This window comes from Brassica rapa, chromosome A02 (assembly GCF_000309985.2).
Source record: "Brassica rapa cultivar Chiifu-401-42 chromosome A02, CAAS_Brap_v3.01, whole genome shotgun sequence".
NCBI classification, from domain to species: Eukaryota; Viridiplantae; Streptophyta; class Magnoliopsida; order Brassicales; family Brassicaceae; genus Brassica; species Brassica rapa.
This window is the reverse complement of record NC_024796.2, coordinates 24,822,924-24,848,074: the sequence shown is the minus strand read 5'-3', so window position 1 is coordinate 24,848,074 and position 25,151 is coordinate 24,822,924. Positions and strand designations below refer to the sequence as shown.

General features: G+C 33.4%; 5 protein-coding genes and 1 long non-coding RNA gene across 18 annotated transcripts; 2 read left to right on the top strand and 4 right to left on the bottom strand.

Moving 5' to 3' along the window:
* Positions 1 to 210: 210 nt before the first annotated feature.
* Positions 211 to 2,996, bottom strand: LOC103853977 (UDP-galactose/UDP-glucose transporter 1). Its single transcript, XM_009130870.3, has 6 exons — positions 2,296 to 2,996; positions 1,568 to 1,665; positions 1,348 to 1,478; positions 1,221 to 1,251; positions 1,028 to 1,131; positions 211 to 951 (listed from the first exon to the last, which is right to left on the bottom strand). Exons 1-6 carry the CDS (start codon positions 2,397 to 2,399, stop codon positions 421 to 423), a joined length of 999 nt encoding a protein of 332 aa, XP_009129118.1. The 5' UTR covers positions 2,400 to 2,996; the 3' UTR covers positions 211 to 420.
* A 3,904-nt stretch (positions 2,997 to 6,900) lies between these two features.
* Positions 6,901 to 9,751, top strand: LOC103853978 (probable serine/threonine-protein kinase PBL3). 8 transcript variants are annotated; one of them, XM_033283951.1, is made up of 8 exons: positions 6,901 to 7,474; positions 7,608 to 7,945; positions 8,022 to 8,157; positions 8,240 to 8,376; positions 8,468 to 8,591; positions 8,885 to 9,331; positions 9,380 to 9,427; positions 9,476 to 9,751. In XM_033283951.1, the coding sequence occupies exons 1-8, from the start codon at positions 7,408 to 7,410 to the stop codon at positions 9,595 to 9,597; spliced, it is 1,419 nt and encodes a 472-aa protein (XP_033139842.1). In that variant the 5' UTR covers positions 6,901 to 7,407; the 3' UTR covers positions 9,598 to 9,751. The 8 variants fall into 8 exon arrangements, with proteins under 8 accessions (XP_033139842.1, XP_033139840.1, XP_033139839.1 ...); XM_033283949.1 differs by having other exon boundaries at positions 6,903 to 7,474; positions 9,380 to 9,751; XM_033283948.1 differs by having other exon boundaries at positions 6,903 to 7,474; positions 8,885 to 9,340; positions 9,389 to 9,751.
* A 287-nt stretch (positions 9,752 to 10,038) lies between these two features.
* LOC103853979 (protein IQ-DOMAIN 31) lies at positions 10,039 to 13,100 on the bottom strand. 3 transcript variants are annotated; one of them, XM_033283944.1, is made up of 8 exons: positions 12,902 to 13,065; positions 12,515 to 12,585; positions 12,349 to 12,468; positions 12,017 to 12,271; positions 11,758 to 11,946; positions 11,593 to 11,673; positions 10,432 to 11,518; positions 10,039 to 10,346 (listed from the first exon to the last, which is right to left on the bottom strand). In XM_033283944.1, exons 3-8 carry the CDS (start codon positions 12,439 to 12,441, stop codon positions 10,315 to 10,317), a joined length of 1,737 nt encoding a protein of 578 aa, XP_033139835.1. In that variant the 5' UTR covers positions 12,442 to 12,468; positions 12,515 to 12,585; positions 12,902 to 13,065; the 3' UTR covers positions 10,039 to 10,314. The 3 variants fall into 3 exon arrangements, with proteins under 3 accessions (XP_033139835.1, XP_009129125.1, XP_033139836.1); XM_009130877.3 differs by lacking the exon at positions 12,515 to 12,585 and having other exon boundaries at positions 12,349 to 12,451; positions 12,902 to 13,100; XM_033283945.1 differs by lacking the exon at positions 12,515 to 12,585 and having other exon boundaries at positions 12,902 to 13,066.
* A 2,455-nt stretch (positions 13,101 to 15,555) lies between these two features.
* LOC108870721 lies at positions 15,556 to 19,711 on the top strand. The gene is made up of 3 exons (XR_004454894.1): positions 15,556 to 15,597; positions 16,269 to 19,531; positions 19,608 to 19,711. It is a non-coding gene; the product is annotated as an uncharacterized LOC108870721 (long non-coding RNA).
* A 228-nt stretch (positions 19,712 to 19,939) lies between these two features.
* On the bottom strand, positions 19,940 to 21,545 carry LOC103853981 (ubiquitin-conjugating enzyme E2 2). Of its 4 annotated transcripts, none has more exons than XM_009130878.3 (6): positions 21,286 to 21,545; positions 20,862 to 21,010; positions 20,753 to 20,778; positions 20,578 to 20,667; positions 20,392 to 20,480; positions 19,940 to 20,272 (listed from the first exon to the last, which is right to left on the bottom strand). In XM_009130878.3, exons 2-6 carry the CDS (start codon positions 20,984 to 20,986, stop codon positions 20,144 to 20,146), a joined length of 459 nt encoding a protein of 152 aa, XP_009129126.1. In that variant the 5' UTR covers positions 20,987 to 21,010; positions 21,286 to 21,545; the 3' UTR covers positions 19,940 to 20,143. The 4 variants fall into 4 exon arrangements, with proteins under 4 accessions (XP_009129126.1, XP_009129127.1, XP_018511779.1 ...); XM_009130879.3 differs by having other exon boundaries at positions 21,282 to 21,515; XM_018656263.2 differs by having other exon boundaries at positions 20,862 to 21,000; positions 21,286 to 21,494.
* A 1,082-nt stretch (positions 21,546 to 22,627) lies between these two features.
* LOC103853982 (probable pectate lyase 6) lies at positions 22,628 to 25,045 on the bottom strand. The gene is made up of 4 exons (XM_009130880.3): positions 24,671 to 25,045; positions 23,684 to 24,365; positions 23,305 to 23,547; positions 22,628 to 23,004 (listed from the first exon to the last, which is right to left on the bottom strand). The coding sequence occupies exons 1-4, from the start codon at positions 24,877 to 24,879 to the stop codon at positions 22,765 to 22,767; spliced, it is 1,374 nt and encodes a 457-aa protein (XP_009129128.1). The 5' UTR covers positions 24,880 to 25,045; the 3' UTR covers positions 22,628 to 22,764.
* Between the last annotated feature and the right edge of the window lie 106 nt (positions 25,046 to 25,151).

Below are 25,151 nucleotides of genomic sequence, written 5' to 3'. Positions count from 1 at the left end.
ATCTGGATCTGCTTCTCTTTAAAATGGCAAGAGTTAAGTATGTTAGTTAGTGGAAGACAAAACGTAATCATCACTTTCTACCTTTTTTAGTTTGAAAACTTTCAACCGCTCTTATTTATTAGTCCTCTTCTAAACCGGTTTTCAGTTTGTAATCAATGTTTTCAAGACATAACCATACTAGTCGAACCGACCAAGAATTTAAGTCATATATTTGGATCGCAAAAGTTAAGTCATATTTGAATCATCATTACTATTACCTCTCTGCTAATCACTAGTTTTACAGTTGACTAATCTGGTTTGAGACTGTTTCGGTTGGTTAAACATAAACAGCTAAAAGGAAAAAAAAAATCTAAAAACTCAGTTTAGAGATATGAGAAAAGGTAACAGAGCCATACACATTGTGTGTTTTCGCTCTTTTGTTCAACTCTTTTGCTTCTTCTTCTCCACTCTTTTCGACTTGCTCCATTTAAGGAAAATCTGATAAGACAAACCACCAAACACCATCGAAACACATCCCCATTGCTTCAGCGACAATGGATTCCCGCTCATCACCGACGACACAACGATGCTAACGAACTTCCTTGTCGTCGTTATGGTCGTGTTAGCTAGTGACCCGAAGTTACTTATCGTCATGAATATGAAGTTTTGTCCCACGGCACCGCATAGACAGTATTTCAGAATATCCCATGCCGCTTCCGGGTGCTGCTTACAGAACTGATATGCTTCGAATCCCATCCCTTGTGGTAATCCAAACATGTAGACCAAGTTGTATATTGTGCCCCATAGATTCATCCCCAGCATTATGTCCCAAGCTTCTGTTTTCGGGTACCTTGAGGCAATGGAGTCTTGGGTGGCGTTTGTGAATCCGTCAAAGGCGAGGTTTAAGAAGCAAAGTGCGTAGCCTAAGGGTGCATTTGGATGAGCTAGCTTGCTGATTGTCTTAGAGCTTGTCTGAAAAGAAACAAAATATATCATAAGCTTACAAATATGCTGTGATCAAAGCTTTTGGATGAGATGATTTGCATACCTTAAGAAGAGCAAACACAGCTACTCCTCCCGCGACAAGAAAGGTGCAAATGTATTCAGGGAAAGTGTATCTTATTCCGTAAACCAAAGTTCCCATCAGCATAACTGCATCATGGTAAGAGTGTTTCATATAATCTTTTCGAGATAATATTGGATCAACATTCAAAACTATGGATAGAGATGAGATGCCTTACCTGGAATCATTTTTGAAGATTTTGCCAGGACCTGCACGAAACAAAAATCAGAACTCAACCCATCGCTTACCCTAAGAAGTAATCAAAATCCATGATCTGAGTATGACTGATCAGGTAAAAAAGATACCTGAGCTGGATAACTGATGTATTTCAAGGCTTCAATCCCCATGGCAGGACCAATGGTATTAGTAATGCCGGCACTCCAATACGTCCACCATGGTGCACCACCGTTACCGGTGTTTGACCAAAGCTTAATCACTGGACCAAAAATCAGATTTAAATTTCAGTTCTATTTGTCTGTATTCCATGATAGAGGAGACAGAGATGGGATTGGACAAAATGCTCACTAATAAAAGACCAGACCAAGCAGACTACACTTTGCGCCAAGTTCAAGAATGCAAGGTGCTCGAACCTCTTCTCATCTGGACCAAATCTCTTCGTGGACCTAATCAGAAATAGTATTAGTGTTAGCCCATGGACAAAGAACAAGTTTACTGCAGCTATGTTTCAGATAATTATTATTATTATTGAATGACTAGGAGGTTCTAGGTTCGTAGGCGCGTACATCTCTTATGGTGAACTCAGACAATGTTAAATTAACTCTCATCTGATTAAAAAAACAATCCCTCCCAACGAGAAGACCTGAACATGTGACCTCTTTAGACTCTTATAAGTTAATTCAGGAGTTTTAGCGATTAAGCTAACTCCTCCTTTTAATTAAATCTTTAACCACGCGTCTGTGATCGGGTGGTCAAAGCGTTCTGTGAATCCCCAGGAGACCGAGTTCGAATCCGCACCACACCAGATTTCCACACGCGTGGCCACCGGAGCTTTCACATTCTCCACGGAAAACTAGACGTTTCTGCAGCTAATAATACGTCTCTAGAAACTCCAAACAAAGATTTCGAATACAATTGCATTTGCATACAGATTAAGAACAACCTACTGCATGAGCTATATCTATACGAGAATCGTTGCACTAGGCTACATCACGCTCGTAGCACCGATCAAATGACGATTGGAAACAATGAAGCTGACGAGAATCGGATCCGATGTGAAGAGTGATTCCACTTACAGAGTTTCCTGAAGAACGCCTTGGTAGATGTAGGCGGACCAGATTCCGGAGATGCACAGCGCCAGCAGCAGAATTCGCCGGAATCCAGATCCATTCGCCTCCATCACCCTCAGGGAAACGCCTCCGCACCGCCGATTATTCCTCCGGCGACCGAGATGTTTGTTTTGGACGAATTTTTTATTATTTGTTACAAAAGGCGCGAAAATACACGTCGATGTTCCACGTGGAGGTTAAACACTGGACTGATGATCTCGCTTTACGCTTCTGATTGGGTAAGATGACGCGTATACACTTTTGGGGTTCAGCTTGTGAAATGGTCTCCGTGTCTGAGGTTGAAAGGGAAACTACACACCGTTTGTTTGCTATTATAACCACACGTTGCCTCGAAAGTTTACAACATGTTAGGAAGTTTCGGTGGCTGGCTGCTTTGTTGACCAGAGTGGGTTACAATCATTGGGGGCCATTTGATATTTTGATTTTTCATATATCGAATTTTCTACGAGTTGTAACAGAAATTTTCATGGGAAAAATGAGACAATGGTTGATGATATTGATACATAAATATTTTATGAATGTTTATAAAATATTGAATAATGTTTATCAAAACAAAGGTGATAAGATATGCTTTTACGTAAAGGAAGAGATGATATATGGTTGACAAATAAAGTATGGTTGAAAGCTTAAAATATGATAACAACACATCAATAATGTGGCTGAATATATATATTTTATTATATAAAGTTTGGTTCTTCAAAGTTGTTAATTAACATGATCGCGACACATAACAATTATATATTTAAGATTGTGACATGTGGTAATCAATCTCATAATTAAAAATATATATACTAAGATATTAACAAAACCGAATTTCATTAAATTTTTTATTATATATATTATTTAACTAGGTATTTTCCCCGTGATGCAGGCTTAAACATTTTCATAAATTTTTGAAAAGTTCTTTGTACACTATATCCATTACTAAAACAAATCTTAAAATAACTCAATATTATATTTTCAATTATATAATTAAAAACTTTTATTTGATTAATATTTAGTTATATAATTTATGATTTTAACGTTTTACTAATATATTTTTTCAGATAATAATACAGTATATATGTATAAATTATCTTCATTTTTTTAATTATATTTTTAGATTTCGGATAATTCAATATTCTATTTTTAGTTATATAATCAATAATTTTATTTAATTAATATTTAGTTGTATGATTTATGTTTTTAACTTTTTACTAAAAGATTTTTCTTCAAATAATAATACAATATATACATAAATTATCTCTTTTTTAAATTATATTTTCAGATTTGGATAATTCTTACTATTATTAATATTAATCAATTATCTAATCAAATCAATTAAAATTTTGTTTTTGTTTTTATTTTTTTATTTTTTTAATTTATTTATACATTTTATTCATTAAAGGTATAAACGATATTAACCACTCTAACTTTGAACGTGAAAGCTTGATTCCAAAAATTTATTTTATTTGATTAATATTTAATTATATAATTTATTTTTTAAACGTTTTACTAAAATACTTTTTCAGATAACAATACAATATATATATAGAGAAATTATCTTTTTTTAATTATATTTTAGATTTTGGATGATTCAATATTTTATTTTATATAATTAAGAATTTTATTTGATTAATATTTTGTTATATAATTTATGTTTTTAATTTTTTACTAAAAGACTTTTTCAGATAACAATACAATATATACATAAATTATCACTTTCTTAAATTATATTTTCATATTTTGGATAATTCTTACTATTATTAATATTAATCAATATGTAATCAAATCAATTAAAATTTCGTTTTTATTTTTTAATTTAGTTATATATTTTATTCATTAAGGGTATAAACGATATTAACCACTCTAACTTTTAACGTGAGAGCTCGAATCCAAAAATTTACTTCGCAAATAATAGAATAGATAGTAATTTTCCTTTTTTTAATCCTAATAAAAAGATTATTTCAAAAGATTATTTGATAATAATTTGTTTCTAATATTGTGACATGTGTTTAAATATATAATGATTAAAATATATATATAATAAGATAATAAAAACGAATTTTGAAAAATCTACTTTTAAAATTATTTAATAGTAAAAACGATTTATGAAAAATATTTAGTAGTAATGTTTTTAGAAATTTTTATTTTTCAAAATCCTAAAATAGATATGAAAAATTTATTTAATATAATTTTTATTTTCTAAATTTTTTTAAAAAATATAATTGTAAAATATTATATTGAGTTTGGTTCTTTAAAGTTGCTAATTAACATGATTGTGACACATGGTGGTTATATATATAGAAATGTGATATGTGTTAAACTATATATACTAAAATAATAAAAACGATTTTTCTTAAAGTTTAATTATAAATATTATTTAATAGTCTTATTATTATTATTACTATTATTATTATTATTGTTATTATTATTTTTTGTTATAATGTTTGTTTTACAAGATAATAAAGATAGAGAATTATAAAAGATAAACATTAAATTTTAAGAAAAAAATGTTAAACAAAAATGAATTGTAAAACCCTATAAGTACAATAAATTATTTAATAAAAACATGAAGAAAAACTAAATTTAAAATAAATAATATTACTTTTAAAAGCATAATTAATTTTTTTTTGTAAAAGTACTCTTATTATTTTCTTATAAGTAAATATCTTTCCTTTTTAATAGATAATTGTATGTTATAAAATTATAACAAAAAATAGCTATAAATATTTTACATCTATATTTTTAAACAAAAAATAGCTTACACATATTTTTACAAAACACAATATTATTTACATGAAAAGTATTTTCTAAGTATTTTCTTTTAATTTCTTGATACAACTCAACTTTTTATTATCCTTATTACATCTTATTATGCTAGCATAACTTTTTATTTTGATGTTATTGTCGTACATGAGTATGTGTGAATATGATAAATATGTGTTTGTATGTATAGGACAAAATATATAAATAATTAAACATAATTTTTCTACTAAAAATAAAATAGTTGTATAAAAATCTAAAAAAATAAAATAATTAATTTCCTTTTTAAAAGTCTAAATAAAATAAAAACGTAAAAGTAATCTTATTTTTCTTATAATTAACTAACTTTAATTTTTAATAATTTTGTGTTAAAAATATAAACTAAAATTAACTTCAAATATTTCACTTGATATGATTGTGATATGTATCAATTAAAAATAGATTGATAATGTATCAATAAAAACTTCTATTATGTGAAAATAACTTCTCCTTTTCCATTAAGAATTTTTCCTTTTTTAAAAAAAATCGTGACCAGAGAGAATTGTAAAATTTTATTTAATAGTAATTTTTACTTCAAAATTTTTCCTTTTTACTTTTTTTTTTGGATTATATTCAGTTTGAATATTTATGTATAGTATTTTCTCTAATCCTTAATATAAAGTTTATAACAATTCATATGTGCACCATGATTATAAAATACAAATATTAAGTTGAACTTATGTGTGAAAATGAGTTTTAGTTATAAAAACAATCATAATACTATAATAAATGATTTTTTATTTTATGGTTTTTATTAAATTATAACATCAATTGCAACGGAGGAGATTGGAATAGTCAAAAGATAACTATTCACATACATTTTGTCGTGTTACTAATGACATGATTCGTATTTACATGATTCGTATTTTTTCTTCAACAATCACACATTTTATTGTCTAATAGCTTTGTTAGAACTATTCAGAGGACAATATAAGAAACTTATATTACATATTGATATGTAATTATGTAAACATCAAGTTATATATGAATAATTGTAAAGTAGTACTAACAGATGTTATAAAATCAAAGGTGATAAGATGCTTTTGTTTCAAGGCAAAGAAGATAATATTGTTGACAAATGAAAGAAAGGTTGGACTCATAAAATATGACAATAAATAAATACTATATATTATGATATGGTTGACAAATAAATAGTATTGAAGAGTTTCAAATAGTCAAAAGTTTACTATTCACATACTTTCTGTCGTGTTCCCATTCACATGCTTCGTAGTTAAAACCTCTTGTGATTGATATAATTCATACCAATCACTTGGTGATATCATATATCAAGTTGCTTTTAATGTTATACAATTGCCGACAAAAAAAGGACTACAATATCGTTCGACCTTACTCGTAATATGTTGCCAACCACGTACACCTGTCTAACAAACGAAAAAAGAAACTAATTTGAGAATTTATGAGAACGAAACTATTCTGAATAACTAACCATTTAGTCTCTTGTTTTGTACAACAAGAAGCAAAACTATTATTGAATTACGATTTGTGTTATTTTATACATTCAGAATTCTAGGATATTTTAAAATGTTCCACAATTATTCACACGTGTCAAGGTGTAATACGGACAAAAAAGCTCTTGTATGTGTCGGTCCAAAACGCAATGTGAATAGAGAGGAATGTGTTGGGTCAATGCATGGAATAAAGTTTAGATAACACTTGAAATTAAAATATCACAAAAGCGTGTTAACCACCTCTTTTTTCATTAAAACCTTTCGTGCCCTATTTGAATATATATACTAAATTAAGCCCAAGGTTTTATCTGAAAACTCATTCGAATCTTTTACCAAAATTAATCAGTCAGTGATGGAAAATCATTTTTAGATTTGATGCACATCTTTAGGAGTTTTGCTTTAGCTTAAAGGTAAAATGTAATAAAGCAAAGACTTTACAATCTGACGTGGACTTGCTGACGCAAGCAAATACGCAGCCAGCTTTAGACCAAACTGTCCCTTCTCGACGTTTAAAATCCACGGCATAAACCATATAGATTCGCAGAATCTAAGGGTGTAGTAGTCATTTAACGATAAAAGCCAAGGACCACGGCGACCAAAGCATAAGGGTAGAATCGTAATTACATAAAAACCCCCCCCCACCACCATGACTTTTGTATGAATGGTGTGCTGTGCTTCTCTGTGTTCTTTCAGAATCTCACGTTCCTTCTTCTTCTTCTCTCACTAACGATCTCAATTACTCTTTTGAATCTGTTCATTGTCTAGAGAACGAACCAACAAAGAGTTAAGGCTTTGTCTTGAAAAAATGGGTAATTGTTTGGATTCATCAGCTAAAGTGGAAAGTAGCAGCCACAGTCCTCATGCTAATTCTGGTAACTTTCTTTATCTTCTCCATAGCTCATAAAGTTTCTTCCTTTCCTTCTGGGTTTTAGTACCAAAGTTGTTGTTCTTGTTTGGAATGTCCAAAGATGGAACCTTTCATAAATGATCCATCTCTAATTTAAGGTTCATCAGGGTCAAGAGTTTCTAGCAAGACAAGCCGTTCCACTGTCCCTTCAAGCTTAAGCATAAACTCCTACAGTAGTTTGGAGTCTTTACCCACACCGAGAACAGAAGGAGAGATCTTGTCGTCCCCAAATCTCAAAGCTTTCACCTTTAGCGAACTCAAGAGCGCTACTAGGAACTTTCGACCTGATAGTCTTCTTGGTGAAGGAGGTTTTGGTTACGTCTTCAAAGGATGGATCGATGGAACAACTTTAACCGCTTCCAAACCCGGTTCTGGTATCGTTGTAGCCGTTAAGAAGCTTAAAACTGAAGGGTTTCAAGGTCACAAGGAGTGGCTGGTGAGCAACTTTTGCCTCTCCTCTCTTAATCTTTGTTTTGATCATGAGATTGTGTTGTGACATTGTTTTGTTTCAGACTGAAGTGAACTATCTTGGTCAGCTCAGTCACCCAAACCTTGTCAAACTAGTTGGGTACTGTGTGGAGGGTGAAGACAGGTTACTTGTGTACGAGTTCATGCCAAAAGGAAGCTTGGAGAATCATCTCTTTAGACGTAATGTCAACAACATCTTTGGTTCTTTTATACCGTGTTTTGTTATCTCCCCGTTAAATGATTTTTCCTTTGGGTATTGCAGGTGGTGCGCAGCCACTAACATGGGCTATAAGGATGAAAGTTGCTATAGGAGCAGCTAAAGGACTTACTTTTCTTCACGACGCTAAATCGCAAGTGATTTACAGAGACTTTAAAGCTGCTAACATTCTACTAGACGCGGTAATAACACTGATTATCAAGCTCTCTATTCAACACCTTATCACTTCATTTCTGATCAAAACCTCTAATATTATTGATCTTTTAATCACAGGAATTCAACTCTAAACTTTCAGACTTTGGTCTAGCCAAAGCAGGTCCTACTGGTGACAGGACACATGTGTCCACACAAGTCATGGGTACTCACGGATATGCAGCACCTGAATATGTAGCCACAGGTGAGAAAAACTTTGGCCTTAGCTTATAAACTTTTAGCATGTGCTTCAATAGCTTTAGCCTTTGTAAGGTTCTGGCCTCTGGGCAAAGCCGGATGAAACATTCGCCTAGAGCCTCCTTAATTCTTTTGAAGAAAATAACATCGACATAGGCTCCCAAATTTGTAAAACAAAAAGCCCCCAAATTTATAAAAATAATTTTTTTTTATTGAAATCTTTACTAAGTCGCCTACTGCCCCTAAAATCTCAGGGCCGGTCATGTCCTTTGTGGCTTATACCTTGACTTTCATGTGCAGGTCGATTAACAGCTAAGAGTGACGTATACAGTTTCGGTGTGGTACTACTGGAACTACTCTCAGGACGAAGAGCAGTGGACAAATCTAAAGTAGGAGTGGAGCAGAGTCTAGTGGACTGGGCAACGCCGTATCTTGGCGACAAGAGAAAGCTTTTTCGAATAATGGACACGAGATTAGGAGGTCAATATCCTCAGAAAGGAGCATACACAGCTGCTAGTCTTGCATTGCAGTGCTTAAACCCTGATGCAAAACTCAGACCGAAAATGTCTGAAGTTTTGGCCAAACTTGATCAGCTTGAATCAACAACCACTACCAAGCCTGGAGGTAATAGGCAAGCTCAGATTGATTCTCCAAGAGGTAGTAGTACTGGGGTTGGAGCCAGACAAGGCCAGATTATTTCTCCTGGAGGTAGTGGAACCAGACTAGGGCAGATTGATTCTCCAAGAGGTAGTAATGGTGCTGGAACCAGACAAGGCCAGATTGATTCTCCAAGAGGTAGTAATGGTGCTGGAACCAGACAAGGCCAGATTGATTCTCCAAGAGGTAGTAATGGTGCTGGAACCAGACAGGGCCAGATTGATTCTCCTAGAGGTAGTAACGGATCTGTTGTGCAGAAATCTCCAAGGAGGTATAGTTATGATCGGCCTCTCTTGCACTTAACTCCAATTGCTTCTCCTTTGCCTTCTCACAATCAATCTCCTCGTGTAAGATAGTATCACTGTAATAACTTTTCTGTTGTAATTTATTTTCTCTTTTTTTTTTTCCTGTTGTAATTTGTACTTGTTTTGTTTGTAATATAATTCATTTTGTTCACACTACTTGGATTCGGTGTTGTTTAGGCATAAGCATTTTGAAAATTTTTGTCTAGTTTTTGGTGTTCAAATTTGTTAATTGTTTGACCAAAAAAAAAATATTTGCTAATTTATCTATTCTTATTAGAGCTGAAACTTTGATCAACATATTAACAACAAAAATTAAAGAAATAATTTTGTTGTTACAATATAGTTATCCTTGGCTCAGCCACATAAGATTTGAACTAGAAAACTTTGGTGCAGTTTTACTTCAGACAAATTTCAGTTTGGCTTATAAAAAGTTCAGTTTAGCTAATGATTATACAGTCTACCTTTTCTTGTTTTACAATTAAAAAGGCGAAATTCATGAACAAACTGTAAATGATTAAGAGAAGCATTATAAAGAACTATTTACTAAAACCCTTTTTTTTTGTTTGTGAAGACAAAGCATCTGAGAGAAATCTAAAGGGACCATGTCAAAGACTCACCACACCAAACCGAAGTAAACACACGCAAAAAACATAGAAACAAAACAGTTAAAACAGATAAAAAAAGGTTTCAGAGCTTTCTTTTTTTCAACAGTGTAAGATGATCAGGATGACTCTTTGCATTGCTTTCTCTATTTGCCTCAAAAGAAATTCACCGTTTCCACTCAGCTTTCGCCGATTTATCTGAAATAAACATTGAGCAAAATGGGTTTAAGAGGTTTGAAACTTTCAAGAGGCTTGTGTATAAAAAAAACTTTAAACTTCTTACCACCACCAATATCCCTGGAGGACGAAAAAGATCTGTCACTGTTCATCGATCCTTTAGCTGAAGCTATGAGAAGTCTGTGAGCTCTTGGGGACATTGTGTTCAGCTTACCATTGGCTGCAGCAGGAGGAAGAGAGTGGCGTCTAGTTATTCCATTTTTCTCTAGCTTCTCTTGACCACCAATCCTTGGAGACCCTTGTCCTCCTCTTACTCTTGCCTTTGCAGATGCAGTTGGAGCCATGTAGCTTGGGATCTTTCTCCCGCTATGTGTAAGCCCTTCTTCTTGATGATGATTCTCAATCTTTGCAGGCAGAGATGCTCTTCTATCGCTTGCCTTTGTGTCATTTCCATTCTCAGAGCTTATCTGCACGTCTGGCTCTTGAATCTCTTCTTCAGCTTTGTCATTTCTCTCTTCGGTTTTGAGTTCATCTTGCTCCAGAACCGATGGGTTCTCATCTTTATCGAGATCAGCTTCTTTACAAACTGTTTCAGTGCTGTCTTTCATCTTTTCTTCTTCAGGAGTATCAACAGCAGGAGGTGAAACCTCGTAATCAGGCGATTCTTTCTGCACTGAATCTGCAATCTCTTTCTTCTTCTCAGCAGATTTGCGAGTAGGTTTCTCTAGCCCATTGGAAAGTGAAGACTTTCTGAGACTAACTCTAGGCTTCTCCTCCTTAATCTCCAATGAAGAAGACACTTCCTTTACAGCGCTTGTACTTTTTCTCGAGTTCTGCTTAGACTTATTATCATTCTCGGTTCTTGAAACCTCTTTACCAAGCGTGGAAGCCTTCCTCACATTTCTCTTAGGCTTTTCTTTTTCAGCTGTAGAACGGCTACTAGAGCTACTTGCAGTACTTAAACCACCGGGTGGTTTCTTGATACCTTTCTTCAGTTTCCCCTTGTCTGCTTCAACTGCTTGAAAACTTCGCTTCTTTGTCTGAGATTTCGCAACAAGGCTCTTAACCACCAGTGGACCAGGAGCCCAAACCTGCAACAGCGTCCAGCGCTCAAGCCACACCTTGGCTGAGTTAGGATCTTCAGGACCATACTGAATCTTCAGAGGCAATGCCTTTGGAGACGAAACTAGAAGCTGAAAAAAGTCAAGAAAGCAAATAAGTAAGAGAGTGTTACATAATTGCATAGCAAATTGTTGTTGTTAGTTACCTTATCAATCATGGAGAGCTTTGTGGGATTCTCAAGCCATCTGTAAGTGCTTCCTTGCAAAGTTTCAGGATTCTCAGGTTCCTATCAAAGAAAAGAGAATACAACTTTGAAATCGAGTAAAGGTTATTAGAGTAGAACTTACAAAGTAACAGACATTTAAATTACCGAGTTTGTTTTCTGAAGTTGATCATCGGTCTCTGAAGATCTAGCTTCCTTCCCACGAACAAGAGCTTGTAACTTCACAATTCCCCAAATGCAAGAGTATGTAGCAACAGCTTGTCTTCTAACCAAGTGACCACGGATCACTGCTTGCAGCTTTACGATACCTTTAAGCTTTTGTAATTCTTCACGAGCCTTCACGCATTTGAAAAACAACAGAATAAGAACCGAAAACTCATTACTGAAATGTAGAAAAAGAAGTAACCTGATGAGATCTGACAGCAGCTTGAACCTTTGTAGCAGCTTCTTCGAACTTGAGTTCTTCTGTGTCATTCCCTGACTCAAGATTCACATTCGACTCTTCGCTTGGCTGCTTCTCGGGGACTACAACATCTGGGACTGTTACAGCTTGTGTAGCTGCAACTTCCTGTGATGAAACTAGTACCGGAGGATTGGTAGCTAAGTCTGAGACATTTTTATCCTTCACCTTCACCACAATCTCTTCTTTCTTTGCAGATCTCTATCACATATGAACAATGTTTACAGTTACATATCATTTTGACATAAAAGACAAAAACAACAATGTCTTGTTCTTACCAATTTCTCGTTTCCTTTCTCCAAACTTGACTTTGATGACTTCTTCCCAAGAAGAGACTTGATCCATTTACCAGGACTTGGAGTCTTTCCCATCTTTTAACACCTACAAATAGAAAGTTGCCACAGAAATAGAAACCTCCATAAGTCTGTAAATTGCAAGTAATACTCTACAGTCTCGAATGCAATCAACAATTTCAACCGAAGCTGAACACACATTCCACCTATAGATTAACAAATCTGTTAATAGAAACCCTAGAAACAAACACAAGACATGAACCAGATAGAGACAGACTAACCCTAACAGATGGAACACAAACGGTGCAGTAACATAAAGCGAAAGAAGCATGAATCAGAAGGTAACGAGAGACAAAGGAACACATAGAGACTCATTAATTAAGATAAACTGAAAAAGCAGAGATTTTGATGATAACAGAAGAAAACCCATGTCGGTTTCACAAAGAAGATAAGGAAGTAGCCAGATCTCGAGTTAGAAATCAAAAGCAGGAAACTTTCTAAAATGGGTCGAAAAAGAAAATTTAGGAAAATGTCAGACCTCAAATAGAATCCCCAGTGTAAGCTGAATAGAGACGAAGAGACAACCGAACCGTCTCTTTCTTTTAAATTGTTGTCTTCTTTGGCTCCTCGTCGGAGCAGTGACCTAAATAACAATAAAAGTAGTGCACAGTGAGAAATACACTCTCACCGTTTGTAATGTGAGAGAGAGAGAAGGTAAAAGAGGAGCGACAAAAGGAGAGAGAAAAGAGACGGTTCGTAAACGACAGCGTTTAAGATATGTTTTGCTTGTTTTTTTTCAGCATGGGCCTTATTAATGGGCTATAGATGGCATAAGCCTAAATGAGGGGTTTACTCAAATAACCTTTCTTTTGTCTGACATTATTATTTTATAACTAGAGCCGGTGTCCGCGCTCCGCGCGGATTACATATTTAATTAAAGTATATTAATATTTGTGTTAATAGATTTCTACGCGTTTTCCTGAGATTAAAACAATGGTGAAGAGGTGCCGCATGTTTGTATAGAAAACGATCATTATCTAAGAATCTTCATCACAAAAATGTTTTTTTTTTTTGCCAAAGTATTTAATTATTCCTATATGTGTCTTCTAGGGGTGAATGACAAATCTGTTGATACAGTTGGGAGCATGATTTTTTTATTAAGAACTAATTGTGGTTTCTTTCATAATTTGTATTTTTAAATAAAAAACATATTTTACTAATAATGTTTATATTTGTTTTATTAGAGTTTTGTAACTATAAAATGAATAAAAATATCTTTATTTAGTACTTATATAAAATTATATAGAGATAGATTATTAATTTATGATTATGATGAGACTATATATTAATTTGGAACAAATATTAAGCAACTCAATTAGATTCTTGCAAACCGGGCGAAAAGGAGTGGCCGGTCATGTCGTCTGTATTTTTACCTTTTCTCAAATTTTTAAAACGTTTCGTAGCAATAAACAAAAATCAAAACGTAGCATTTCATTTACATATTTGGAATCTTATCAAATAAGATGTAACTTTTCTTTTTTTTGTGCACTTCAAATTTAATAAGATGTAAATAGTCAAAAAATATATATATATATATATATATATAACATAATTTGTATTTTATATTTGTTTTATTAAAGTTTTGGATTAAAATATTAAATTAATATATCAATACTAATAATGTTTTTGATTCAAAAATGTACTTGTAAATTCAAAATACCTCCCATAAGCGGAGGATCTTTGGCGGTTGGTTTGACCATGGTATTGAAGAACAATCAATCCTTAAACAAAGGAAAGAATATTTAAATGTTAGGCAAAGTGAAATGGTTTGATAATAAAACATAGTGAAAAAGGTCTCAATGGATAAAATTGAACCATGGATTAATTACAAACTAAAATCTTATAAAGCCAAAAAAAAACTAAATATTTTATATGACCGATAGATGTGAACTACAATTGTAGTAGCTTAGCAGGCAGGAACTATTATATTAAATCAAATTTTTTTGGCGGAGACCAATAGCTAAAGACGGAAGATTGTCGGTCTATGTTTAATCTTAACCAACTAAAATCTTATACGTTTGTTCGCACAGATTATCAATATGAATCTATTATTAAAACAATTGAAAATAAACAGTGGAAGGTGAGCCAAACCCCACGTCCCCAACCGCATACGGACTTAACTATCCAACTCTTAAACATATCACTTATGCCAAGAAATTGACAAAATTGTGATTTTCAAATATTGACTTACACAAAATCTTGAACGGTTGGCGGTGGTGTATTTTTCAGAGTGAGAGGGGATGAATATATTGTCTTCAGATTAGAGTTCTTGATCCTAATGGTAGAATATATGTTATTTAATTTTCAATGAATACAGTAGGCATTTTTGGCATGAAATATAACGATTTCCTAAATTAAATTGTTCACCAGCTATAAGAATATTAAGTATGGGGCAAGTTAAAGTTGTAAAAATCGATTTTGTTTTAGGATGGCAAAGATGTGGTAGCTAGAAGACTAATAATCAACAATCAATGCATGCATTGTTTTATTATGATGTAACTGGAGTTGAACCGGGTTAAACCGTGACTCTTTGCATATTTTAATGGTTGGTTTTTTTTTTAAAGTCCAGTCCAGAATGACATGGCATAATGGTTGGTTCTGATTATTTTATTCATGTGGCAAGGCTTAGGAAGCTAGGATTTAGCTCCTTTTATATAGTAGGATAGATGCTTTTTCATATTTGTCACGAAAATTTATATGTTAAACTTACTTTTACAAAATTCTTAACTTTGTCACGAAAACAAAAATCTATACTTTTTCATATTTGTCAACGTTCTCACACTTTCTAAGAATATATTAACTTAGCCACTTACTTTTTTTTTTACAAAACAAAGTATCGGAGTCTTGAAAGTTGAATTCATATTATTGTAAATGTACATAAAAGTTTGTGATTATATACTTAGTGGTTCTTTATATGTGTCCAAGAAAGTGTCAATGGCTTAGTGGTAACTGTCCTATATATATATATCATACCAACCCGGGTTCGATTCTCACCTTCGCATTGTTTTTTTTTATTTTTTACGAAAAATAAATGAGATGACATGGCAATTTCGGGTTCTCTGATTGGTTGATTTTTCTATCCTATGTGGACACCCTCTCCATGGCTTATATCCCCCTTTTAGTATAGGTTAGATTCTTTTCAAGTTGAGAATTAAGGCTGTCATTATCGAAGTAGTTAAAATCTACGTTGCACGGAAGCTTCATCGGACGTCTGCTTCCCGCTTCGGAACCGAAATCGGAATCGGAACCTTGTGGAAGCTTGCGGAATCTCGCTTCCAAAACGTTTCTAAAATATTATCTTTAAAAACCTGTTGGAAGCTTATAATTCCGTTTTGGAATCACGCTTCCATTTAAAAAAAATACAATGTATATCAATAAAATATAAAACCATAATTTTAATCTATATAAAATAAAAAAAATTAATAGAAATGAATATTGAATTATAAATATATAAATATATAAATATCAAAAATAATAATATAAATTATCTTTATGCATTGAGATTTTTTATTAAAGATATAGCACATATTGAAACATATTGTGTCAATTATTTATGAAGTATTAAAAATAATTAATATAATATTTTTTGTAAACATAATTTATGTGTATTTTTACAGTTTTAATTTAAAATCATTTCAAAATTATTATAAATGAATAAATGTTTTATTTCAAATTTAAATCATATAATTTTAGTCCTAATTTTTTAAAAAATTTACATATATATATATATATATGGATATACGCTTCCAACACGTACCCGTTTCCTAATATTTTAAAAAATCTCGCTTCTGCGCTTCCTTACGCTTCCGCTTCCACGTAGCCGCTTCCGTTTCCATGTAACATAGGTTAAAATCTGCTGATTCCTGACGTTAGATGATTATTAATTACGTGTCCTGTTCCTATACTTTAAAAAGTCTTTTCATTTATTGAACGAAAAAAAGAAAAGAAAAAAAGAGTCTTTTCATTTATATTACTTTTTTGGGTGTAATTTATTACTTGTTAACTAGTTGATGTTTCACATCTTGTGTGAATTAATATATCTATATATCTAATAATTTTTAATTTTAATATTTATTTTTATAAAACAATAATAACTAAACTAAATACAAAATTTAAATTATTATAAATTATAAAGCTTTAATATTCATATTGGTAATCATTGTACTAAATTATGTTTTATTAGATCAATTTTTTTTCTATAATAATAATTAAATTAGGAAACTTGTATTTGAAATAAAATATATGTAGTATTTGGACTGAAAAGAAACCATGTGGTACTGGAAAAGATTATAAAAAATCACAACTATAAAACATTAATAAAATAACAATAATTTAGGAGCAAACCGAAATAGGGTAAACGGTCTTGCTTTGGTAGTATCGAGTAAACTGAATAGATGTTATTTTAAGAAACCGCAGTATATGGATATCGTTGATTATATTAAGTGATCAAATCGAATAAACCAAAGAAACCAGTTAATTCAGATATATTAAAATACTTATATATAAAAATGTATTTCATCAGTATTTCCTATAAAAATCAAAGAAATAGCTATAATATTAGTCATTAAAATCATAAATTAATAGAAGATAAAAGTAATGATTATATTATGAGTAGATACTAGATTTTGATCCGCGTTTTGAAAGCGCGGTTTATTTTTTTTTTCAATTGACAAATATTTAGTAAATGTCATATTTTCATATATTTGTGTTTTATTTTATAAAAGACTTAAACTTTTTATCTTTATTTATTGTATTTCATTTAAATGACTATTTATGTTTAAAAAATCAAACTTTATTTCTTTAATGAATTAAGTTGGTATAACTCTGATAATATTTTATACTTTTCAATGAAAAAAATTAATTTTTATATGAATGCTTAAATTATATTAAGAAAAGAAAAAAAAATAATTAAGAATCGTTGAAAATAATTATTTGAACTTGGATTCAATGGTCCAAAAGAAAAAAAATATGAGAATTAGATATGATTTTTTAATCGGCCCAAATGGCCCAAGAGAGATCTGATGTAGGTTGGATCCGAAAAAAATGACCCAATATAGATGTGTTATTAATATTACTTGTTTGTCCTTAATGAAACATGCAATGTTAGTAAAGAAAAAAGCATGCTAAGGTAAAAATGACAATAGGATCCTACTTTAATAGTATAGATTGTTATCTATTTATTAATTAAATGTCATAAATATCATGATAATTATATATTAAATATATATATATATATTTAAAATAATAGTATATATGTATATCAGTAGAATAGTTTAATGTTTATTAATTATCTTTAATTTCATGATAAATATATATATTTTAAAATAAAATTTTAAATAATAATATTAATTAAGCTAATAATTTATTCTAAAATTATCGAAAAATGACAAGTAAGCAAATTAACTAAAATCCCTGTTCGAAACTACGTTAGGCGCTAGTCGGGCGGTTGTCCTGGGCCTAGCGAGTTACTGAAAAATCGAGGATTAAGCGGGATTTACGCGGGGCCTAGTTATTATATAGTTTAGCATATAAACTAAATTGTTTGTTTGGTGCAGTGGTTTCCGGCATCTTAAATGTCCCAGCAACCTGGGTTCGAAGGCAAGTTAGCGAATTTTTGTCATATTTTTTTTGTTTTTCTTTAATGAATGGTATAATTGTAATTCTCGCTTCATCTTCCTCATTTAGGGCTGCGATTCTGCAACTCAAAAACACAGCCGCATTCTTTAGTTTTCTTAGCTACATCACTTTTCTCTGTTTCTTTAACCTAATACTTACAGATCTTGTATATATTGATTGATTTTTAACTTTAAATGGGCAAAAAACGAAGTTTATCAAAGTCTCCGAGTTTTTGTCCGATTAACGCCAAATCGAAACGCTGCTTGAACGCCAAGCGTTTATTCGCCGCGTTTTCGGACTCGGCGGCCGCGTTTTCGAACATGGACTAAAATCATGGAAAAAATGATAATTAAGCAAAATTTTAAATAATAATATTAATTAAATTAATGTTTTATTTTAACATCATGGAAAAAATGACAAGTAAGCAAATTAACTAAAATCATGGAAAATATGACAAATAAACAAATTCAATTCTCAAATAATAGTATAGATACCACCAAATCTTATCGCTTAATTTCAGTTTAAGTTTTTTAGATAAAACATAAAATAAATATCTCTAAAACAAAGACGTAATCGCTTCGCTTTCTCGAGAAACATAAAACGACATACATTTCTTGATCTCATTCTCAACGACAATTGACCAAACATCTGTAATCTGATCAATTATACAGAGGTTCTAATCAAAAAGTGTAATCATAGATGTTTTGAATAAAATCACGTGTTGCAACTTGCAATAAGAAAAGGGTCGGTCCCTTATTAAAAAAAGATGATGAATCAGTTTGCAAAAATTAACAAAAGAAAAACTATTCAAGTGTCCCATGAGGATCTGGTTTAGCTGTGAAAATTGTATTACATCAACAAAACAACGTTTGATCCATTGTCAATCCTTTTGACGTTTTGCTGAGTCTTCTGACTTCAGAGTTCTATACCGGTGAATCAAAACTACTAGTTATTAGCAAGTTGAGCTAAATAAAAACAAAAAAAATACTATCTAAATCTGAAGACTTTTGATTACACAAATATAGAGAATACATATATATTATGTGATGTTACAAAAAAAAAAAAAAAAAAACATATATATTATGTGAACTAGAAGTTAAAATGGAAAATAAAAATCATAGCTAGTCATGTTCTTCAATGCTTTTTTTTTGGACAAGTTCTTCAATGCATTAAAGTTAAGAAAAGAAAAATAAAAAAACACAGTCATGTTCTTCTAATGCATTAAAACCAGCCTGTCGAGCTGAGGTTGTGTAATGAACAAACAACCAAAAATAAACAAAGTCATAACCAGATTTAAGTAAACAAAGAAACAAAGACTATTACTAGTATTTAGAAATCTTGAATTGAGTTTTTCACTAACAAAATCGTATAACGTGTTCCACAAACAATGAGATCTACAGTGATTGGTTTGCCACCTTACCACGTTTTCTCCTCGGAGAAACTGGAAGACACTACTAACGACTTCGGTGCAGCAAGTTTGTTCTGTGAACAGGTAAAACTCAAACAAACATAACATGAACTATATAATATTAGGCATGGTGGATTGACATATTTGGGTATTCCAACAGTTGTACAAAGGTTGTATCAGGGAAGGCATAGCAGTGAAAATGAGAGGTACCAAAATGAAGCAGAGAAGAGTTTTCCACAGAGCTTAGCTCAGAAGATGGAAGTTTTATCAAATCTAAGACATTTGCATTTGGTTAGTGTTCTTGTACTGTCTTTGTTAAGATCAGAGCAAGCGACCATCGATAGAAGATGTTCCGGATCCTCAAGTGCAACAAGGATGGACAAACACTGGGAACCATGAAGCAAGCATCCATGAACGCAGTATATGAATGAAAAATCCTCAAGAAAAAGTTGATCGTTAAGAAAGTTGTAAAACAACGATGCAAGATATGAGTGTAGAGAATGATCGAACTCAAATACATATGCCATTATGAAGAGGATAATACATGGAAACATTAAAAGGAAACAAATCAAATAGTTTGAAAACAAACAAAAAGACAGGAAAGAAAAAGAGAGGGAAGTATTGGTTGAATCAAACACGAGAGAGAGGAGGTTCAATGTTTCTCAAGACAAATGCTACAAGAAAGATTATTACTACTTAGTCAGCAGTCCAGCTTTGTTCCACAACCTCGCGGACTCTTCTGTTGTACTCGCGTTTGCTTTCGCTGAACATTCGTGCAGCTTCCGAGTTTGCAGGAGAATTCGGATTAGGATCACAGAGCAATGACTGTAGTTTAAAAAGAAAGAGAGAAAGATGTGATCAGATAAACAACACCAACACTTTAAAATGGAGATCAACGATCAAGTGGGACATGAGAAGCATGTCTATATATATATATATTATACCTGGATGGAGGTAAGAATAGCAGCGACATCATAAATTGGACTCCACTGGTTTTGGAGAATATCCAAGCATATACTCCCATCAGCATAAACTACACGTGACAATGACCAAGTTGTTAGGTTCGTGAATTATAAGCACTCAGGATAATAAGACAAAACTGGTGTGTTGTTGTTATCTTTTTAACTTACTGTTAGGATGGAACATCCGTGAAACAAACCGAACAGTAGGTGGTTTGTTTGGATAATCTTCTGAAAACTGCAGTGAAAGTTTGAAAGTACCTGGACAATATCACACAAGGAAAGATATTGAATATTGCTAAAACCTCAAGATAAGTGACTTTACTTAGAATAAACAAAACCTTACCTCCATCCCATGGGGTATCATCAGGCCTGCAAACCCACAAACAAAAAGGCATAGTAAGTACAGTGAACGACATAGAACGTTTCTGTAACCAAAAAGTATAAACATTTACCCGAAAATAACAGCATTCCAGAGCATGATGTTGTTGTCTTGAGGAGCACCGCTGATACCAGCGGGTGGGTCTTGCTGCAACCTCTTGAAGTCCCTCATCAATCTCTTCCTCGCTGGTGTCGACATCCTTCTCCTTTACTCTATATATATCTATAACCAACCAAGCAAGACAAGTTTTTATCAAAACCAACTCAAAATCAGAACTTTCAATCTGCTTCAACAACCCATTTGCCTAAGCATAGTCGAATCAAACTAGTTTTGTTATATAAAACTATAATCATCATCATCATCATCATCTACTTCAAGTCGATAAAGTTAAAGTCTCTTTTCAATACTACAAACAGTTCCCTTTAACCTATGGAAAGATCGGATCTAAAGAGATTTAGATTAAAAAAAATTCATGAGAGAGATCTGATCTTACCTACCGTTGAGCTAAAAAGGGTAAAAGATCGGAACTTTAAGCGACGAGGATAACCACCGGTGAAGTGTGGAGAGTCTCCGATCGGTGATCTTCGAATTTTCACCGTGTGGTTGAGAAATGATGTGGAGCTTCGTATAACGCACGCTGTGGTGATCTTCTAGAAGGCTTTCGATCTAATCAACATATCTTTGTGTACATACAGTCAGCTTCAGATATTTGCTCCAGGCGCTGCAACATGACAGTTAACCGAATTTAACCGTTACTCATTAAATAACCGATTTAAACCAGACATTAACCAACAATAACTTCTTGTGTTTAATCTGATCCGATCTGATCCTTTGGTGCTCGCTTTTGCATCTCTAGCGGTATATATTTGACCTACTACGAGAGCTAGGCGAAGGTAGAAGAACGTTTACTCACGTTCTGTCTACTTGTAGTTACTATGGTAATGTCAAAAAAAGGACTTCAAGTTTTTTAGTTTAATTCAAGAAGGATATGGATTAACCCTAGTTCAGAGCACGTTGGTTGTATGATTGAACTTTTGTATCTCTTTGGGAGATTAAGAGAAGCCAAGGATGTCATAAGTCAATTATCCTCAGTTTACTCTTCTTTTGCTCGGTGCATGTAGGCAACACATAGATCCAGTGCTTGGAGAGGAAGTGGCAATGAAGCTAGTAGAGTTAGAGCCACAGATTCCAGCTCCATTTGTGATCTTGTCCAGCATATATGCTGCATTGGAATGATGGCAAAATGTAGAAAGTATCAGGCATGTAATAGATGTGAAGCAAACTGGTAAAAATTGCAGCTGGTGCTTGCTTATTCTCATGTGGTATGGAAGATGCAGTGTTTAACTTGACTAAGCATGTGGATACCGTTTTAAAAGCTACTTCTGTGGGTGATTCTTCTATCAGTTGTTTCTGCCTCTTGTATCAGGCCTTGGATATGTATGGTCTTTAAGGGATTTCAATTATATACAAATATGGCATTAAATATTAACTAGTTCCAAGAGTAGTTCTCTTCTTTTTTTTTTTATGGTAGTATTAATAAATTTCAGATCTATATATGGAACAGGTGGGTTTAGCTCATGAGGATCTTGCTAATATTGGAGATGGTTTTGAGGCAATGCATATATAGCATGTTTGGTGGTACTGTGTCTTGACATGTTTCAGGGTTTGGAAAAAAAAAGCGATAAGATAGAGCTTATAATGAAGACTGATTCATATGGTACCAAATATATATCATCAAGATTTGATGATATAATAGATGTAGTCTAGGGTACCGAGATTTGGAGTGTGATTATTATGTATTGATGTTTAAACTAATGTCCTTGTGGGGGCAAGAAAAAAAAACGAAGAAGCCTAATGATTAACCGTACTGCATTATGCACAATTTGTTACAAATCACCATCCACAACAAATACAATTCTTTGTTACCAGAACAACACGGAAACACACACGTACGGACCACAAATGAAGTTTTATTATCAGCAGGACTTTCCTGGTCTGCAATCAAGCGTACCAGCATCTTTGGTGAGACTTCTTACCTTTGTTCCTGGCTGAGGACGGATTGTAAACTCTTTAGGGATTGGATTTTTTGGTGCAGCGCTCCATGCATTTGACTTTCCTGATTGCACAAAGTAAGCTCCATTCAAAAAGTAATCTCTCTCTGATTGCCAGTTCCATGACTTCCACTCTGGATACGCTGTGTACTCTCTCTTTGTAACCTGCATTTTTAGAAAGAAAAAAATAATCTCTATCAATTGTCTCAAGTGTTGTGTAGTGATTAGTTTATCAGCGTAATGTTTCTTTAATGTCCAAGTATCTCTTATAGTGTGAAGCCTAAACTATTTTAAATTAACTTTCTTTAGGAAAACACCTTAAGTTTCCGTTGAATAACACAATTTTAAACACTAGGTCAGCTTAAATTCCTACTAGGTAATTTAATGGAAATTGAACACCTTAAATTCCTACTAGGTAATCTAAGAGTTTTAAACACTAGGTCAGCTTCTCGTGTGTTTGTTTACCTGTTTGCAATCTTCTTTAGGAGGAGCAATGAAACGATTGCCTTGACTTATAATGGTAGGGTTCATGTTTCCACCAATTGCATACATTTCCCAGTGAGTGTAGTCATTATTCACTACATGGACCATACCGTATCTCACCCTTGGCATTCTTTGATTCAATCTCTTACCAAAATGGTTAAACGCAACCGTGATCTGCATTTTCTTGTCGAACTCGTCACCGTTTTTAGCCCCAAACAACATCACCTGCGTTTAATGCATACATATATTGTGTTATTCAACAGAAACCACATGCGTAAAACATCTTAAGCATAGTAGATATTATGTTATGAAAACGTTGATTTCCATATTTTGGTTCGGCCGGTTTTGTGCTTAGCCTTACCTCCTTATGGTCGGTGAAATGGGAATTGGAGATAGTAATGGCGGTCGATCCCATGATGGCATCGATCATACCATCAGAACAGTTCCTCATGGAGACATGATCGATCCATATGTTTGTAGCTCCAAAGATATTGATCCCGTCACCATCACTAATTGTTCTAAGCCCAAAATGTTCTTCGGAGTCTCTAATCAACCCACCGAATCCTCTTTTAATAAACTTCATATGAATATTGTGTATGATCACATTCTTCACGAACTGTAACGTGAATCCTGCACCTCCGGTTATATAAACACTCACTCCTCGACCGTCGATGGTTTTATCGTTTGTTATCATCAGCTCTTGTTGTAGTTTTATGACCATGGTTCTAGCAAATATGATCCAAAGTGGTCTGTCGCGAGTCACGGCGTGTCTTAGAGTTCCTGGTTTGGGGCTTAACAGATCGTCGTCCGATGCGTCTGTGACTACGTAGATGGGTCCGTTTTTGCCTCCGGTTGTTTTCAGACCAAACCCTAGGACGCAGTCCGCTAGCTTCTTCCTGTTCTTCGCCCAGTTTTTGTCTCCTCTCCAGCATCTGTCAATCGCGTTAAGGGATTTGAACCTTCCGCCACGTGCTTTCTGACCGGCTTTAACTTGTCCGAGCTCTCTCCTTGTTCCGTTGTCAGCACCAGTCGTCTCCATTGCTCTGAGCAAGAAAAAACAAACAGAAAAGTTGCTGTCAGGTTTGTTTAAAACGTTCGAGTGACCAAATGGTCTACACCAATACAACCAACCGGATGAAACATTCATCTTGTCTCCTAAATTTTCACGTAGGTACTAAAATGTAAAAAAAAAAAAAAAAAATCCTTTTTAACATCCCAAATCTCATATTCGGCGTTACACGGTGTGGTGGCTCATCTAAGGCTTTAACGAGTTCACGCATTTTGTCTTAGATTACACGAAGTTAGGTTAAAAAGGATAAATTAAAGAGGCTTGTTTTTGAGAACGTACAATGCTGCATGGTAGTTAAAGTGGTTCGTGACGTTCAACGGGTTGGGTTCATAAGATTCCATTGTTTGTCTCAACGCGTTGGCTTGACGCTGGGTCCAATAATCATCGAAGACGGCGATGTGAGCTTGAACCGATGGAGCTACGATGGCTATAGACAATGAGACGAAGACGATAACGTAGCTCCCAAGGTTCAAATAAGCAAACGCCATTTGAAATCGACGATGAGATTATTAGATTTTGATTATTCTGGTGAAAAGGATAACCCTTGAAGCTTGGGTCGTCCAAAAAGTTTTCTGGTCGGCCCAGGGTTAGTATTAGATGATTGGATTCATGGTTTGCTTAAATAACAAGGAACTTTGAAGAGAGAGAAGATGAAATGCATTAGTGGAGGATTAACGATTAACAGAGTAATTATTAGGTAACCATTGATTTTTACAACTCTCTGTTTGTTTTCCTGCAAAAACCAATTATAGTTTAGCTG

Excerpts from the sequence above, each read along its gene's own strand:
- LOC103853977 (XM_009130870.3), bottom strand. The coding sequence starts at position 2,399 with ATGGAGGCGAATGGATCTGGATTCCGGCGAATTCTGCTGCTGGCGCTG. Across the intron at positions 1,666-2,295 it reads GGCGTTCTTCAGGAAACTCT|GTCCACGAAGAGATTTGGTC; the intron begins GTAAGTGGAATC and ends ATTTCTGATTAG. Across the intron at positions 1,479-1,567 it reads CTTGGTCTGGTCTTTTATTA|TGATTAAGCTTTGGTCAAAC; the intron begins GTGAGCATTTTG and ends TTTTTGGTCCAG.
- LOC103853978 (XM_009130873.2), top strand. The coding sequence starts at position 7,408 with ATGGGTAATTGTTTGGATTCATCAGCTAAAGTGGAAAGTAGCAGCCAC. Across the intron at positions 8,158-8,239 it reads GGAGAATCATCTCTTTAGAC|GTGGTGCGCAGCCACTAACA; the intron begins GTAATGTCAACA and ends TGGGTATTGCAG. Across the intron at positions 8,592-8,884 it reads ACCTGAATATGTAGCCACAG|GTCGATTAACAGCTAAGAGT; the intron begins GTGAGAAAAACT and ends TTTCATGTGCAG.
- LOC103853979 (XM_009130877.3), bottom strand. The coding sequence starts at position 12,441 with ATGGGAAAGACTCCAAGTCCTGGTAAATGGATCAAGTCTCTTCTTGGG. Across the intron at positions 11,947-12,016 it reads CTGCTGTCAGATCTCATCAG|GCTCGTGAAGAATTACAAAA; the intron begins GTTACTTCTTTT and ends AAATGCGTGAAG. Across the intron at positions 11,519-11,592 it reads AGCTCTCCATGATTGATAAG|CTTCTAGTTTCGTCTCCAAA; the intron begins GTAACTAACAAC and ends GACTTTTTTCAG.
- LOC103853981 (XM_009130878.3), bottom strand. The coding sequence starts at position 20,986 with ATGTCGACACCAGCGAGGAAGAGATTGATGAGGGACTTCAAGAGGTTG. Across the intron at positions 20,668-20,752 it reads TGATACCCCATGGGATGGAG|GTACTTTCAAACTTTCACTG; the intron begins GTAAGGTTTTGT and ends GATATTGTCCAG. Across the intron at positions 20,273-20,391 it reads CTATTCTTACCTCCATCCAG|TCATTGCTCTGTGATCCTAA; the intron begins GTATAATATATA and ends TTTAAACTACAG.
- LOC103853982 (XM_009130880.3), bottom strand. The coding sequence starts at position 24,879 with ATGGCGTTTGCTTATTTGAACCTTGGGAGCTACGTTATCGTCTTCGTC. Across the intron at positions 23,548-23,683 it reads ATTTCACCGACCATAAGGAG|GTGATGTTGTTTGGGGCTAA; the intron begins GTAAGGCTAAGC and ends CATTAAACGCAG. Across the intron at positions 23,005-23,304 it reads CTAAAGAAGATTGCAAACAG|GTTACAAAGAGAGAGTACAC; the intron begins GTAAACAAACAC and ends CTAAAAATGCAG.